At 41.9% G+C, this 16,018-nt stretch overlaps 1 protein-coding gene and 1 long non-coding RNA gene across 3 annotated transcripts in view; one reads left to right on the top strand and one right to left on the bottom strand.

Annotated features, from left to right (window-relative positions):
* The first annotated feature begins 72 nt into the window (after window positions 1-72).
* LOC120805282 lies at window positions 73-11,313 on the top strand. Its single transcript, XR_005709541.1, has 3 exons — window positions 73-242; window positions 2,725-2,801; window positions 11,208-11,313. It is a non-coding gene; the product is annotated as an uncharacterized LOC120805282 (long non-coding RNA).
* Window positions 289-16,018, bottom strand: part of cux2b (cut-like homeobox 2b) — an 87,297-nt gene continuing 71,567 nt past the window's right edge. For both annotated transcript variants that reach the window (XM_040155379.1, XM_040155378.1), the window contains exons 9-22: window positions 14,893-14,941; window positions 14,099-14,203; window positions 12,657-12,848; window positions 12,485-12,543; window positions 12,337-12,385; window positions 12,020-12,119; window positions 11,112-11,741; window positions 9,298-9,399; window positions 8,272-9,110; window positions 5,663-5,828; window positions 5,146-5,451; window positions 4,861-5,049; window positions 4,485-4,761; window positions 289-4,309 (exon numbers count right to left, since the gene is read on the bottom strand). In XM_040155379.1, coding sequence (XP_040011313.1) covers window positions 3,496-4,309; window positions 4,485-4,761; window positions 4,861-5,049; window positions 5,146-5,451; window positions 5,663-5,828; window positions 8,272-9,110; window positions 9,298-9,399; window positions 11,112-11,741; window positions 12,020-12,119; window positions 12,337-12,385; window positions 12,485-12,543; window positions 12,657-12,848; window positions 14,099-14,203; window positions 14,893-14,941 — 3,877 coding nt within the window. In that variant the 3' untranslated portion in view covers window positions 289-3,495. The remainder of the gene's footprint in view (window positions 4,310-4,484; window positions 4,762-4,860; window positions 5,050-5,145; window positions 5,452-5,662; window positions 5,829-8,271; window positions 9,111-9,297; window positions 9,400-11,111; window positions 11,742-12,019; window positions 12,120-12,336; window positions 12,386-12,484; window positions 12,544-12,656; window positions 12,849-14,098; window positions 14,204-14,892; window positions 14,942-16,018) is intronic.

Raw genomic sequence — 16,018 nt, 5'->3', positions numbered from 1 at the left:
GCGATACCGTGGGCGGGGGGAGGGGCTCGGACGAACCACGCGGCACTATCATGTAAACACCGCGCGGTGCGCTGCCCGATAACTGAGAGAATGGCTGCACGTAATGGACATGGATGGTCGAGAGGCTGCTAATGACGCGAAGAGGAAGCGACTAGATGACCCACATAGTTAAGGATATGACACGCTGTGCGTCCATGAATGTTTTCATCTGTACTGTGCGCAAATGCGGCGGACCTCGAAGGGTGGGCATTCCTCATCATAAGGCAATAAAAACACAACACAGCAGGATCTTAAACAATTATGTATTGAATGATGGTTTACATATGCAAATTCAATTCCAAGACGATTGGCATACTTTAGTCCATTCTTTAACATTTAATAGCCTGACATGTGAGGCATTAGACAGTTATTTAGGCCTGCAGGACACTGTGCAGGACTGCAGGACTCTATTGGCTCACAGCTGACTTTCAAACGAAAAAAAATCTTTGTGACAAACCCTCAGTGTCAGATAATAAATTGTTTCTCTATTAACAAGTCTGAATGTAATCATTCAAAATTTTGCGGACCAATTCACCTCATTATTTAGTGACAAATGTCAATTACAAAATAAAACCATCTAATGTGTAGGGCTACTGTTACAAAAAGCTTTGCTTTTTTTTCTGAACTGGGTGGTAAAAAGCCCTACACCCCTCTTAGATCACACATTACCACAAGGCATTTCCCCTGTGAGGATAATGCAGGAGGCATATGATATGGCACAAAATAATCTTGATTTATATATTTACCGGGAAGTCATGTTCACTGGGTCGTTTGGGGGTTCGGATTTGAGTGGATTCACGATGGCTTTGTGAGAGCCAAATTTATCAGCTGCGTCATGCATGGACTTCACTAATGTAAAAAGACTTGAAAAGTGCAGATTCAATGTCCCTGTGCAAGAACAACAACACAAAAACACAGTCTATCCCTTGTTGTGTGACCAGAATGGATTTGCATGCAAAACAATGACATGAGCTTTACATGAAGAGATAATGGTCTGGGTAAATACATTTCTTTTTCAATCATATGCCCATGTTACCATGAAAGACGATGAAATTTCAATGAAAGAAATGCCACTTCTAATCATACAGTATATTATGCACAAAAAATGGTGGTACGAAAAACCAGGAAAAGATTTTCTGTGGCTCCAAGAGAAAACAAGAACAGTATTTTAGAGAGCAAAGTCTACTGATCTCAAAAATGCAACCCATTTGCCTCATCCTGGTAGTTCCAATCTACACTGTACTTTGACACGTCTGTGTAATGAATTACAAAACAGCAACAACGCTCCAACAAACCGCTGCTTTCTGTGAAAGCTGCAGTTCCCATATACATACAACTTCCACAGGTCCATTTAGTATATATTGAAATCATTCTCTACACCACATAATGTTTATCATAGTCACCACCACTGATGAGAGCAACTGCTTCAGTAAAGCTTTAAAAAGCAAGACTACCCTGAGAGAAGGTCTAAAACGTGGGCAAGCTTGCCAGACCAGCACTGGCTTGAATGGGTTTGGTTTATTAAATCTGTACACTCTATTTCAATATAATCAGCACATTTCGTTCCAAGAATGTAAGATATTATTTTTTTTTTTGTAAATGTGTAATATATATCTCTACATAATACAATCCAAGTCCTCTGAACTATGTAGACATGTGCAAGTGTTTACTACCAACTTCAACGATACAGTAAAGGCAAAGACTTGTGGACACTAAGTTAAGATAATGTTGATATTTGAAATTTTCTTGAGTCTTCACAATTATCAAAATCTAAGTGCTGTAAGTAGTTCATACACGAGGTATTGAATATCTAGTTAACTGTTCTGAGTATAAAATAGAGGCAAAATTACATAAAGAACATCTTGCAAGCATGACAAAGAAACTTCTACAGACACAATACACAAGTGGTCAAAGATAATATGAGGGGATACCTGTAGCCTTTTGTGTCCTTGAATATAGCGTACTTACAGATTGAACGTTTTCATGTTGATGAGAGGTCATACCATGTGTATCATGCTCTCAAATACTGTGAGCTTTAGCCCCAAAGGAGGTCAATTCACAGCACTGAAGTCTCACTCCTGGCAACCTTTTCTTTATCAAACTGCCCAGCTAAAACCATCTCAGTACTTCAGAGGTTGAGGTGTTTGATCAAATACACATTATTCTAGCTAAAGTAAATGATGCAATTTAAGAAAGTGCACTCAATCAGGTGAAGGAGGAGCATAACACATGGGAATTATTTGCTCCCCATCTCTTCAAACAGCAGCATATTCTTTGTAAAAGACAGATTTTGCTCATTAGAACTCGTGTTTGATCTCTGCACATCTGCGCCATGATACAAGTACTATCCTTCCATTGATTCAAATAAGCATGGGGCATATTTATGTCTAAGAATGAAACGTATGGTCATAGCATGATGTGCATCAACATAATCTGAGGTAAACCAGGTGTCCTGTGTCTTGGCCCGTTACAGTCTGAGAACCAGTGCCTTAAGAGGGTCAGAGAGGTAAGTCTGAAAGAAATCGTGTAAACTGTGCTCATGTGTAGTGAATGTTTCACTTACTACCAAAAGCACAAGGGCCCTAAACTGTAAACCTCAAGGATTATTCAAAAAAAGAAAAAACAAAACACTAAAAGTACTCTACTTATTAGATTTAACGTTTACTTTTTTCTTATTTTTTGCAGGGTTTTCAACTTTTTTTTCTCTTGTTTTCGCTCAAGTATAATCACAGGTGACTAACTACAGAGGATAACAGGGTCAGGTGAGTACCATGCTACATCAGGTTTAGAGAAGGCTATTGCAGACAATTCTACAACATGTACAACCACATTTTATACGTGTGAGTTACAAATATTTCAAAACATATCACCAAGAAACTAAGTACATACAAGATGTTGAATATTTAGAGTCTTAAAGGACTATCCCTCAGTCAGTAATAGGATTTCATGTTACTTGACTTAAACTGTCCAGTCTTACAGACAAAATCTGAAAAATTGCTATTCAAAAAGTAGCAAATTTGGTCAATGTCTCTTTTCAAATAGTTATAGTGCTTTTAATGGCTTAAGACAGGGGTCTTTTTTTAATCTCACCCAGTGGCAATCTACAGAACTTCAGTGTACATTTTATGACACCATAGCTGCAAAAGTCTTCATGTCAAGTCCAAAAGGTAAAACAACAGCTAATGCTGTCACATATATTTCAAAGTAGTATGCATTATCAAAAACAAAAACAAAAAACAAATACACATTTATAAACCTTTCTTTTTTCAACTTTTTAGTTCTTGCAGGGAATTCAGCCATATGTTTAGCTCTGTGCTCCCATTTCCTATGAGTTATCAGTCTGAGAGGACAGGCCTTCAGGAGCCAGGCTCCGTTCAAAGTCTTCAGGAAGATTCTATCTGAGACTCTCCTGTGTGCCGCAAGGGTCATCGGGACTAGATACAGGTAAAGGAGGGCTTAAAACTCCCATTCCAGTGTTTCCTCTCGATTGGCTGCTTTCTCTAGCCTGTGGATGATGTTATTGAGGTTGGCCATTTTCTCATTGCGTCTTTGAGTGCTTCTGTTGAGTTTGGGGCTTTGGAACTGCGGGATCTGGTTAGGGTCCAGGCTGTGATTGGTGCTTGTTGAGGGCGGGTTGGGCAGCGAGGGTGATATGGGAGCAGAGGAGGAAGGGACAGGGGAGACTGACATCATGAGGCCGGGTGAGGATGCAGCTGAGGGGGAGTTCAGGGAGACCTCCAGGCTGCTGCGGCAGGGCTCTGATGAAGCCTTGAAGCTGACTGGGTCAACGGGTGACTTTCCAGCGTCTTCCCCCTCGTGCCTGGACTGATTGGCTCTTTGGGGTCCATCTATGGAGACTGCACCAGGGTAGAGCCCTTGAGCTTGGCTGTTCATCCCCTCTTCATGCCTCAGGCTCTGGCCTGCCAAGTGGGTCTCACGACAGCCAGCGATGGAGCCCTCGTGCTCGCTTTTCAGCTGCGGGAATGGTACTGTTATGGAAAAACACTGAACTCTCGACTGTTTCATGGATCCCTCCTTTCCCTCCTCCCCCTCGTCTTCCCTGTCTATTGCCTCTTGTTTGACATGAGGCAGTGCGGCGTTGGCGCTAAGAGGAAGGCTGGAGTGGATATGTCCTGAGGGCTTCTGCAGCCTCCTCTCCTCTCCATCGGAGTGGGGGCTCCGCGTCACTGAGGGGGAGTAGCTGTGGTGCTCAGCATCTGTGTCATTGTCTGGCAGACCCTCCATCAGCACCTCCCGTCGCATCCTGGACCTGCACACAAACACTGCTTATAAGAAAGTCCTTTAAAGGCAAATGCACATTTTTATGTTTACTTTTCTAATTTACATTTCAGGCATTCAGTTGCAGTTTCACATAAATGTATCATGGTAATGAAAACAGCAGAGGCAGCCATTAGCAAAGGTCACACAAAGGTCATTGGACTGGCCTGTAGTTGTGGAACCAGTTGATGACAGTGTTGGTTTTGAGATTGAGCTGGGAGGCCAGCATCTCGATCGTGTTCTGAGAGGGGTAGGGCTCCAGCAGGTAGGCCTTCCTCAGGGCTTCTTTCTCCTCAGCTCCCAGCACCACCCGAGGCTTCTTCACCTGGCTGTAGGGGCACAGGTCCAGCGAGACCAAGGCTGGACTCACACACTCAGAACGAGTACTGGGTGAGTCGCTGTCCGAGCCGGTGCTCAGCAGCCCGTACCGCCTTTTCAGATAGGCTGAAGGGAAGACAGTGATATCTGGCATAAATGGATTACAAAACACCAACAGATTCTCAAAGTTGTATTGAAAGATATTATTATTATCACTATGCAAACCTTTCTTCTCCATCTTCTTCATGGTCCTCAGTTTGTCTACATTGTGAGGATCATTGAGCCACAGCTGCATGCGGACAAATGGCTCCCTGCCTTTCAGGCTGAGTTTGTGCCAAGGTTTGGGCCTGGAGAGCAGGTCCGATACAGAGCCTTGAGTCAGACCCAGGATGGTTTCCCCAAAAAGACGCTGGCCTGTGAAGAAACAAAAATACAAAAATTGTATGTAGGACTTGTGTCTGCATTCATAGGGAGTGTCAGCTTAATCCCACGGTGTGGACTCATACACACCTAGATTGTTGTCTGTGAGCACTTCCTTGACCTTTTTGGTGATGGCATAGGTGTCCAGTTCAGGAGACATGGCCACCAGCTCCTGGATGCCCAGTGGGTTTGTGGGCTGATGCAGGGCCATTACGCTGGGAGTGGATTTCCCTCCCTCTGGGTGGGGAGGCAGCCCCAGCCCCAGGCTCTCAGGCTGCTGGTTCTCTTTGCTGCTCTCCAGGGAGAGGCTGACAGGCTCAACGAGTGGACTTGGGTGGCTGTCCGCTGGGCTGGGGGGCGGGGAGGGTGAGGACTGAGCCGTCACTGGGCTTTTATCTGGAGGCATCACAGAAAAACAATAAGCCTATAGTCTAGATACAGCCGTTGCAGAAGTCCCACTGGGTTGTGGAGTGAACTACTGCAACAATTTTACTTTTTCAAATTTTGTATTGTTAAGTTTGATATTTTGGCATTACAACATCTTAAGTAGGATTCTTGCTTGTCCATTCCTGGGGAGATGACTGTATGTTACAAACTGCAGCCTTACCCTGAGCATGGCCTAAGTTCGGGGGCTGGTTGAGGCTCTGGCCTAGCTGGTCCAGTAACCACAGCTGCATGCGGATGAAGGGCTCTCTGCCTTTCTGGGTCAGCTTGCTCCAGGGTTTGGGCCGAGACAGCATGTCGCTCACGCTGCCCTGAGAAAGCCCCAGCACCTGTGCCATACAACCGCAGGTTAATATATTGTGGCCAAACAAACTATCTGTAGCATTACCATCAATAAATGTATAAATGGCACACAACTGATTGATTTTCCAAATTATTATCAAAGAAGAAGGAAATATTGTTGCTTTTAGCATATGGCCTCATTGAGACACTTTCAGCAAACAACCACTAGAGGGAAGCAATACACCATAAATGTTTATGTTTGCTACTCACATACAGCCCATTTCATGGAGGTGAAAAAAAGTCCATCCACTGATCATTTTGACCTGCCACATTACGATCTGTATTGATGGTTGATTGTGATGTAATTTACCAAGAAAATATGTGGGGTCATAAATTAACAGGGAACATTTAAAAAGGCAAAATCTTCTATTTTTTTCTTCATCTTTTTGTTTTTTGTGTCAGAAAAACTAGATTATATAAAAACTGCTACACTGTCTCAGTGGAACTAAGTTTAAAAATATTTTGCAACAAATCGACAGCCGAGTATTTAGAAATATCATGATTATAATAAGGTGTAAGCTGGAGGATCGAGACTTAAACCCTTCATCTCAGCAACATGTCAAATCTGTACCCAGAAACCTGTTGTATCTTATCGACTCCAGAGAGAACGAATGCTTGACACATCACAGAGGCACCTAGGAAAACACCCAGGAGGATATTTCTGGAAATAAAGGCATATTTTCTAGGGCTGACCTAACGAAACTGATAGAGAACAAACAGCAGAAATGGAAAACGCAAACAAAATGCAGTGTTGTGAACATATATATTTCTTCTTTCCTGATTTCCTCTGACGCTGTACATTTGTCACAGTGAATGGTTACAATTTTTTTTTGATAGAACGTAACATTTGACATAAGGATAACCCATTTGACAACAAATTAAAATTGATTTCATTTATTTAAGAAACAAACTTATCCAACACTGATATCACCCTTTTTGAAAAGTATTAGCCCTTTGTTACTCAAGCAACCACATCCCACTGATAACTAGATTCAGATGTTTGAAAACAAGCAGACAGTTGAATACTTATAATGAACCTTACTATCAGACTCACCACAACAACTAATCATCAAAAAATTTCTATAAGCCCATTGTGCCTCAAAGGAAATTCCAAACGAGATGAGCTGTTGAAATCTCAGTCTGGAAAGGCATACAAAACCACTAAACCACAGTGAGCGATATCTACATGGAGAATACTCCGGTATGGTTAAGCCTCTCAAAGGCTCTCCAAGAGAGCAGCAAAAACTCATCAAGGAAGTCATAAAAGATCACAGGAGATCATCTAAAGAAATGCAGACCTCTCGGCTTAATAAACTGTTGATGGCACTCCATAATAAGAAACAGATGGGAAAAATAGCTTTTGAGGGAAAGTAGCAAAGCAGAAACCACTGTTCTCTTACATTTGAAGAAAAGTACCTGACGGCTTTTACAATAATGTCCATGCAGAGAACAGCAAAAAGAGGAACTAGTTCTAGTATACGTGCTGTAAGGGGACAGCATTTCACTCTAATAGCAGTTTTTTTGTAGAGCTAGGATACCTATGCAGAGCTGTACCTGAAGCAACAGGGATATGATCATCATACCGACACTTAAACGTGTAGGTTGTAGTGTGGTGGTGTGGGGGTGCTCAGGACTTATTATGGGAAGCATGACCTCTGCTCAGTGCCAAACAATTCTAAAAAGAGTCCAGTCATCTGCCCATGAGCTGTGTTATGTCACAAGACAATTATACAAACCACAAAAGTAGATCTGAAAGGCTAAAAAGCAAAATTAAAGTTTTAGAGTGGCCTTGTCAATGTCTTGACTTGAGCTCAACAGAGATGCAGTAGTGGGACTGTAGCAGTTCATGCTTCAAAACCTACAAATTAATTTTTCTCCATCAAGAGCAGGCTAAAATTCTTTCACAGTGATGTGAAACACCATTATTATGAAGAAGCACTATAAATTATGAGAAGCTTTGGGCTGCAGTTATTGCCGCCGAAGTGATGGGACCTGTTATTAGGTTTAAAAGACCCAATTGCTTTTTCACATGAATGATTTGAGTGTTTGATTACTTTATTTATTGAAATAAATAAAATGTTTTTACTTAGGCTACCTTAGTCTAATATTTCAAGTTGTCTTAAGATCTGAAACCAAATGTGGGATAATACTGGAAAACAGGAAGGTAGAGAAATACTTATTTTGTATTTGTGGCTTCTTACCATCTATGGAGCTGAATTGAATGTCACATTTAACACTATCACTTGTTTGAATTTCCCTTTGAAAATATTTCAATACTCAGTTTAATCCAAACCGTAGATCACAATTCCTAATATATTGTGCATCAGTGTTCTCCTCTCCCTTATTTCTCGCTGTAAGGAAAGATTCTACCATTTGCAGGCTGTTGGTATTGCAGCATGCATGTGTTAATATGAAAGAGCAACATCTGACCTTTTCACCAAAGATCCTCTGACAGATGCCATTCTTTGCCAGCTTCTCCTTCACCTGCCTGGTCAGCTCTATGGTGTCCACCTCTCGGTACATGTACATTTCATACTGCTCTGGTGTCAGTGGCGGCACAGTGGGCTTGAGGGCACGGGGGATGTACGCTGGGTAGTAGGATAGGCGTCCTGGGCCAGGTCCTGGCGACTCACCGCTTACCGATGTGTCTGACTCCACCTTCACCTCCACTGGCCGGCCGAGCCCCAGCTCGTCCTCAGCAGCAGAGGCCTCCTCACTGTTGGGGAGACACTCGCCGTTCTCCAGACGGGGCCATGGCCGGGGCAAGGTGGAGGGCCCTGAGGAGGAGGAAGACAGGGAAGGAGACACCGAATTGAAGGGCCGAGAGCTACCTCCACCACCAAACCCCACCGACCCCCGCTCCTGTGACCAGTGCTGATCAAAGTAGGTGCCTGCTTCACCGATCTCTGACTTGACTTTACGGATGATGTTCTGGACGAAGGCGGCCGGGGAGAGCACACTGAGGGGTGTTTGCGGGCTGCTGATGGGGTTGGCCATGCATACGGTAACGCAGCCTTCTTCCTCCTGTTTGATGGAGATGGGTAAAGGCATGCCCCTGGAGCGCTCTGGGGGCCCTAGACGTTCCACCTGTGCTCCTGAACTGGCAGTTGAGGCCCTTCCACAGGCCTCCATCTCCATCAGGGCCTGCTGCTGGGCCTCCATCTCCCTCCTTGCCTGTTCTAGGATGTTCTTTATGGTTTCATCAGAGCTGCTGCCTGCTCCGTTACTGCTTCTGCCTGATGAGCTGTTCAGAGACAACTTGCCATCACCTGTAAAAAAAAAAAAAACCCACATGTTGACACTGATGCACACTCAAATCACCTTTCCAATTCAGATGCATCCGTGATCAAAGTGTTTAATAAAAACAGTGAACATCGCTGTCAATTAAAAAAAAAAAAAAAAAAAAAATCAATATGGCTTTCAGCTATGACTTATGACTAGCCGCTCCATCCTCACCTCCCCTCTGGGACTGGATCTCCTTCTTGGCCTGCTCCAGGATATTCCTAATGGCGTCGTCTGACCCAGTTTCAGGAGTTCGGATGCGTGGAGTGATGCTCCCTGCCACGGAGGGTAACAGAAAGAGATAGAGATAGAGCGAGAGGAGAGAGGAGGGGGGTGAGTGGGATGGTTGATCAGAGAGCAGTTCCAAGGCTTTGCTTTTGACTGGTAGATCAATGGCTGCCTTTGAGCGCGTGCTGTCTGAGGTTGCAGTATACGGGAAGCTCAACTTTCAAAAGCTGTGAATCTAGGGAGAAAACAAAGTTTAAAAGTAACACTATAAACATGGCAGAGGAAGCTGTGAAGAAGTAAAGGATGAGGTCCAAGTAGATTAGAAGGTTTAAACGTACATGGGTCCAAGAGCTAAGTCACCAAAACAAGACGATGTGATTACATCTGCTCTAAAAACTTATTATTACATCTTAGCTTCATATACTCCCAAATGCCTTAAACACTCTCAAAAGACCTTTTTTTCAAATGAACCTACTTCTTATTTGTGTAGCTTAGGCCAACTATGGTGACACCCGTTAAACTAGGTTATCTAAGCCATTATTTTCAAGACAAAACAAGGGTGAGGGCTCAACTTACCCTAACTGTTGGCTGTTGATGACCATTGGTTTAGGCAAAATAATTGGTGGTTCAACTTTAACCGACTCCTCTTAAAGCATAAGGCTGGCATTATTCTTTAGTCAACAGAAACCAAGAAAAGACCGAAACCAAGCCCATTCAATGAAACTAATTAATGTATAGTTTAATTTTTTATAAAAGACTCAATAATTTCCTAAAACAGCTGGGCAATGTAGTTTTTTTTTAGTTTTTTTTTTTTTTAGCAAGTTTGAGTCAAAATAAACTACAGTGTGTGTGCTCACGGTAATGAATGAAATGTCACCCAGTGCACTGTTGTTCACACTGATGTGTGTGTTTTTTAATACTGAAAATATAATACAAAAAAAACATTTTTTTAATCTATAACAACAAAAGAAAAAAAAAACTGTTGCCAGGCACCATGACAGCTATATCACAAACATTATATTGTATATTATGGACGGTCTTTATTAAGCATCATGATTTATATGATTCAAATGGTTATCCATGATTGGTAAAGCATACAACAATATGAAAAGGTTGAATGAAAGTGGCACACGAACGGTCATGCTTCTTACTCCAACAAATATATGATCCATTTTATCCTTCTTGCAATGTATAAATCTTTTCTCAGTTTTGGCATTAAAATCAAAATCAGTTTCCATCTAAGGGATCTCTTTGATTATTCAAGGCAGTTATCTGCTGTAGGTGGATCAAATAATAACCATTTATGGATAATCACCAATGTGTTTTTGGACATCAAAGTTCTTTAGCGCAGAGGAGAAAGATAGATCAGGCTTTGGCCACAAAAGCTATACTTGTTAGTCAGATAAATTCATGGTTGATTTTTGATCTTTTCATGGGATGTGTTAAGTATATAAATATATTTATGCTTTAACTGTCATTGTAGATGAATGCGGTGGATGAATATAAATGATACTTCAGAAATTTAATTCACGCCCACTTTCAATTCCAAGCCATTGGTTTAGAAAATACGGTTAATAAGGTGACTTGTTTAAAATTTGAGCAACTTGCTAGCTCATGCTTCTTCAGCCTTGTGTCTGTGCTGTAAAGTTGTATATAGCGGTGTCGCAAATGGCCACAACTACGCAGTGCTATATCCAGTTTGTTCCCATGTGAGACGGCATGTTTTTCTAATCTTCCCTGTCACTGTCTTTTCCACTCACCTCTCTGGCGGACCTGGATGGTCCTAAGTGCCAGGATGTTCTGTTCATCAGAGAGGAACTGCTTCATCTTAATAAAAGGTTCTTTTCCTTTCACAGTCAGCTTCCTCCAGGGTTTGGGTCTTGCCAGGATCTCACTGACCGAGCCCTGGGAGAGGCCCAGCACATAGTGGCCGAACACACGCTGGCCAATGTTATGCTTGAGCAGCTGCTCCTTCACCTGGAAGGCAATCTCGGCCGTGTCCAGTTGGTCCTCATCTCCTGCAGTTGAGCTGCCGCTTTCTGACTGGTCGCTGGGCAGACCAGCGTCAACACTGCCTGCCCCTGCAGACCCTTGAGTGGCTGACATGAGGGCAACTTTGGCTGCATAGAGGGCAGTGGGAAAAGCCATGAGCCCCTCCTTTTTAAAGTGTGGGGAAAGGAGCTGCTTGTGAAGGATGTGGTCTCCTGACAGTCGGTCCCCGGAGCATGGCGAGACAGAGAAGGGACGGGGGAGATCATGGCTGGAGGAGGAGCCGTCCAGGGTGGGGGGGCCAGGGCTGGGGGAGGCACGGCCATCCACCAGAGAGGAGGACGAGTGAGAGCCTGGTGGTCTGCCTGTCTCCCTTCCTGCATCCTCAGACTGGTCATCATCTGGTGACAAAAAACACATTCTTTTCTCTACCCGTGAAAACCCAGACTACATCTTGTAGCCTCAGTTTATGCAAGAGATTTTAGAGATTTTAGAAAAACACGGACTCCAGAAATCGATTGAGCCTGACCAATGAGCACCAAGCAATCAGTGTACAATGGGGACTTCTTAGAAGATGACAAAACTTGCTACCTCTTGAAACCCCAGAACCTTAAGCTATAAACTATTTAAACTAGGAGCTATAGACAGAAAATGAAACATGAGAGAAACTTATTTTTACCATTGCTGTGCAAAATTCGAGCCTTATCCACCAGGTACTTGTGAGATGGGAGAAAGGCCTCTTTATCCAGCAAAAGAGCCTCTGCAGCCTTGGCAGACTCCTATAAAACAAACACACACATACATGCAAAAGCTGTTAATTTTCAATTAAACAATTACAGTAGCTGTAGATATCCTTATAATGGATGATGATCAGTGATGCATTCAATGGCACTGCTGTAGTTTTTCTTTCCTGACACAAAGTGAACATTACGAAGAAACCAAAATTCGACTTAAAACTGTTGCGTGAACAATAAGATGGTGCAGGAGCATGTATACCTGAGACGAGCCACCATTTGCTGAAGCCAGCTTCATTACCTTTAGGATACTATGGACAGAAACAAACAGCAGAGAAAGTTTAGGTTTTTGGGTTTAAATTCACATTATTATGAATGACTTACGTATTCCATTTACACAAAATTATAACCTGAGTTCAGTTTTAATCTCTTCATAGTCAGTCTGGGATTGCAGTTTAACTTCTAATCTCTGAAATGGAAAAAGAGAATGAGCATGTTTGATTTAATATTAATAAGCATCTTGTTAATAATCAGAGCCTCTGAGTCATGTTCTGTCACTTCCTATGTGTGGGAACCACTCGCCTCAATAGCTTCCGTCTTATATGCCAGCTGGCGTTCCAACTCCAGGATCTGATTGGCCGATGTCTCCTGAACTTCCTGTAATGTGAACTGCAGCCGCTGGATGTTTTCAAGAAGACGGAGGATTTCACGATCTTTAGCCAGCAAGGCAGCCTCCAACTGGGAGGGCAAGACCTCACCCTTCTCGTTCTTCTCCTAACAGGGCGAGAAGGAGACGTGGTGAGGGGGTGAGAGGGAAGAAAAAAAGTGATAAGGGGTCAGTGAATCACAACCTCTGCAGTGTTGATGTTATTCAGATTCAGGTGGAAAGTGGGAAAATTTGTTTTTGGCAAAGATGATGAGATGATTAACAATCAATACCATATTTTCATTCATGTGATTGGATCTGATAATAAGGTATTAGTTACAATATTTCTATACCACTAAATTTGCAAATTTCATGATTATGTTTTAAGACCTTGTACTATACAGTATGTTTGAAAGGTGATGAATATCTTTATATATTAGTTTGTCTTTGTTTTGATTAAGACAGAAACACAGTAATTAAAAGACTGGATTAGAACAGGTGCTGTCAAATTTGAAAATATGATATCAAAGAGTTTACCAATCTTGTTAAATTTTTGAAAATTATAATGGCTACGATTAAGAAGTTCCTGGGAATTTGCCAGAATTTGGTTATTTATTTGTCTATATTTCTTATTATTATGTTGTATTTGTAAAGTACTGGGCAATGGATGTTGCTGTTATTTAATTTCTTTTCTTTTCTTTCTTTTTTTTTGCATATGTGAAAATATGACCATATGGGTCCTTGAAGGGTCATTGTACAGTAAATTCTACGTCTCAGTCTAAGAATAAATTTGTATTTACAATTGGCTGAGAAGAAAAAGTAAACCACCTACACCAACTTAAACTTGAAAAGAAAATCTGAGGGCAGAGACATCACAATGGCGAACAGAGTGTTGACTGATAGGTAATCTTGGGAATTAAACAACAAAGTTACCAAGGCGATGATGACTTAGTATCCTAGAAGTTGCCAAAAATAAAAAACAAGCATCGTAGTGGTGGATACAGATCTTTTACTTACATATTAGAATATGATGCATAACATGTAAGCAGAATTTTAATGTTGTAGCTGGTCGTAAGGAAGCTACTTTAACTGTTAGATACTGTTGGGTCGGTTATTTTTAACATTGCATAATATTTGAAATTGATCATGTTTTGTGTGTAAAATCTATTTGTATGTTAAATCTTCAAATTAACTAGTAACTACAGAAGTCAAATAAATGTACTGGAGTCAAAGGACGATATTTTTTCTCTGAAATGAAGTGGAGCATCAGTGCAAAGTAGCATATAATGGAAGTACTCAAGTACTTAATTACCATACCTGAGTAAATGTTACATTGCACTAAACGATTCTTTCACACATGATGTCTCGTTATCCTTACCCTGCTAGTGCCCTCTGCTGGATGGCAGGTCCCTGTGATAGCACTATGGCCACTGGCTAACTGCTCCTTTAGCCTCTCCACTTCCTTCTGAGCCATTTCCGCTCTCTGTGCACAAACATGGTATCATAGTCTTACAGTTTTCATACACCAGCCATATCAGTTGGCTAATGAGATGATCAAGGTGAGAGCATATACATAAATCAAAGGAGGCGCCCTTGCTCTGAAATTTTAGAGCTGGGTGAAAACTGAGCAGGGGCCTGAACAGATAAGTGCAGCAACTGTTTTTTTCTGCTGAGGGGGCTGTTTAGTCGGCCCACTTTATTTCCTGAACTGTTTACCTGCTCTGTCACACCCAGCCCGCTAATTAATGATCCGTTTTGAGAACATTTATCTAGGAGCTGATGGCAGAGCAGCAGAGTGAGAAAAAGAGTGTGAGAGAGAAAGCAGAGGGGAGAAGAAAGGAGCAGAAGAAAAGAGGTATCACCAGGATAGGAAGCAATCAAGGCAATGAGATAACTAAGAACCCTGGCGTTCGGCGCTCCGGCATCAATCGCGCACGGCAGTCTCCAGTTCTCTGCTGAGTGGAGCCGTGCTGCCATAGCATGCCACCGATGGGGGCTCAGGTTTACACTCGCTAATCACACACTCATGGGAGGGGAGTTGTAAGGGGGAGGGGGAAGGGGGGGGGGGGCACAGGACGGAGGGTGTCTAATTAAAGCCAAGGCTTGATTACAGGAGTGATTACCTTAACGAAGGAGCATCTCAATCACAGAAGTGCAAAAGACTGTACTCACCTGGTTTGCTTTCTCAAGATTCGCCATGATGGCGTCAACCTCCCCTGCCCTGGAACACAGACATTCAGACAGAGAAACCCAGGATTACTGAGAAGGTATTCTTACTCACCAATGAAAAACAAACACAAAAAACAAGCCCAATTATTGGTACACATCTTGTTAATTATATAATTCACCCCAAAATGAAGCTAAAAGATGACCACTTCCCACATGGCCTAAAGTAGGTTCTACGAGACACTATCATTTGTATTTTCACTATATATATTATATATAAAAATATGTATAATAAGTTTTAGGATTTGAACCAAACCAGCAGGGTGTGACAGGAAACATGACCTATAAGAACTGATTTGGAGCAATGGCAAAAGAACGACACTGTGTTGTACCAAGTTAAATACTCTGAATTTATTTTTTTACTTAAAATGGAGTTTCGCTTGTAGTGCAGTGTTCAGTTGTTTCAGTGTCTCTGTTAACAAAAATCATCCATGCTTGGTCACTACAGTGCCAAAGCCTGGCAACAATTCAATGTTAGCTAGTATGTATGTAGGTAGTATGTAAGTAGTGCATTTATTTAGAGTAATTTGGAAATAAGAGACAATTTCTTGGGGAAATTGAAATCAAATTGATTTAGGATTGGTATTAAAGCAGTTCCCCGTGGAGACCTTGATTTTTACTTCTAAAGCATAATGTTTAAACCATATTCACAGCTATCATATTATTTTATCACAGTTTTGCTAATAAAGGACATTTTTTACTCATTAGACATGTCCTCTTACTCTACTCTGAGCTAGACAATCCATAATTCACACTCGTTATACTGTGAGCTGTTTTTTAATATTTTGTCCACCACATTTATATCAATCATGGTGGACTAAATATTATAAAAGCCTCTCAGATTCTAGTTTGACACCATCACAAACTACAGCCTCCAAAATGGCCATACATAATACATTGAATAAACAATTCTGTAGGTCTGAACAAAAACTGAAAATTAGCACATAACTGTAGCCGTAGTTTTAGAAATACTGAGGTCAAAAGTCCACGTTCCTGCAGTGTAACCACACGTCCATAGAAAATCTTTCCCTAGCCACCAAAAACATTTTGTTTTGGATTGTTTTGTTTGTTT

The sequence above is a fragment of the Xiphias gladius genome, chromosome 19 (assembly GCF_016859285.1).
Source record: "Xiphias gladius isolate SHS-SW01 ecotype Sanya breed wild chromosome 19, ASM1685928v1, whole genome shotgun sequence".
Taxonomy (NCBI): domain Eukaryota; kingdom Metazoa; phylum Chordata; class Actinopteri; order Istiophoriformes; family Xiphiidae; genus Xiphias; species Xiphias gladius.
Note: the sequence above shows the minus strand (reverse complement) of the source record. Positions and strands in the feature narration are given on the sequence as shown.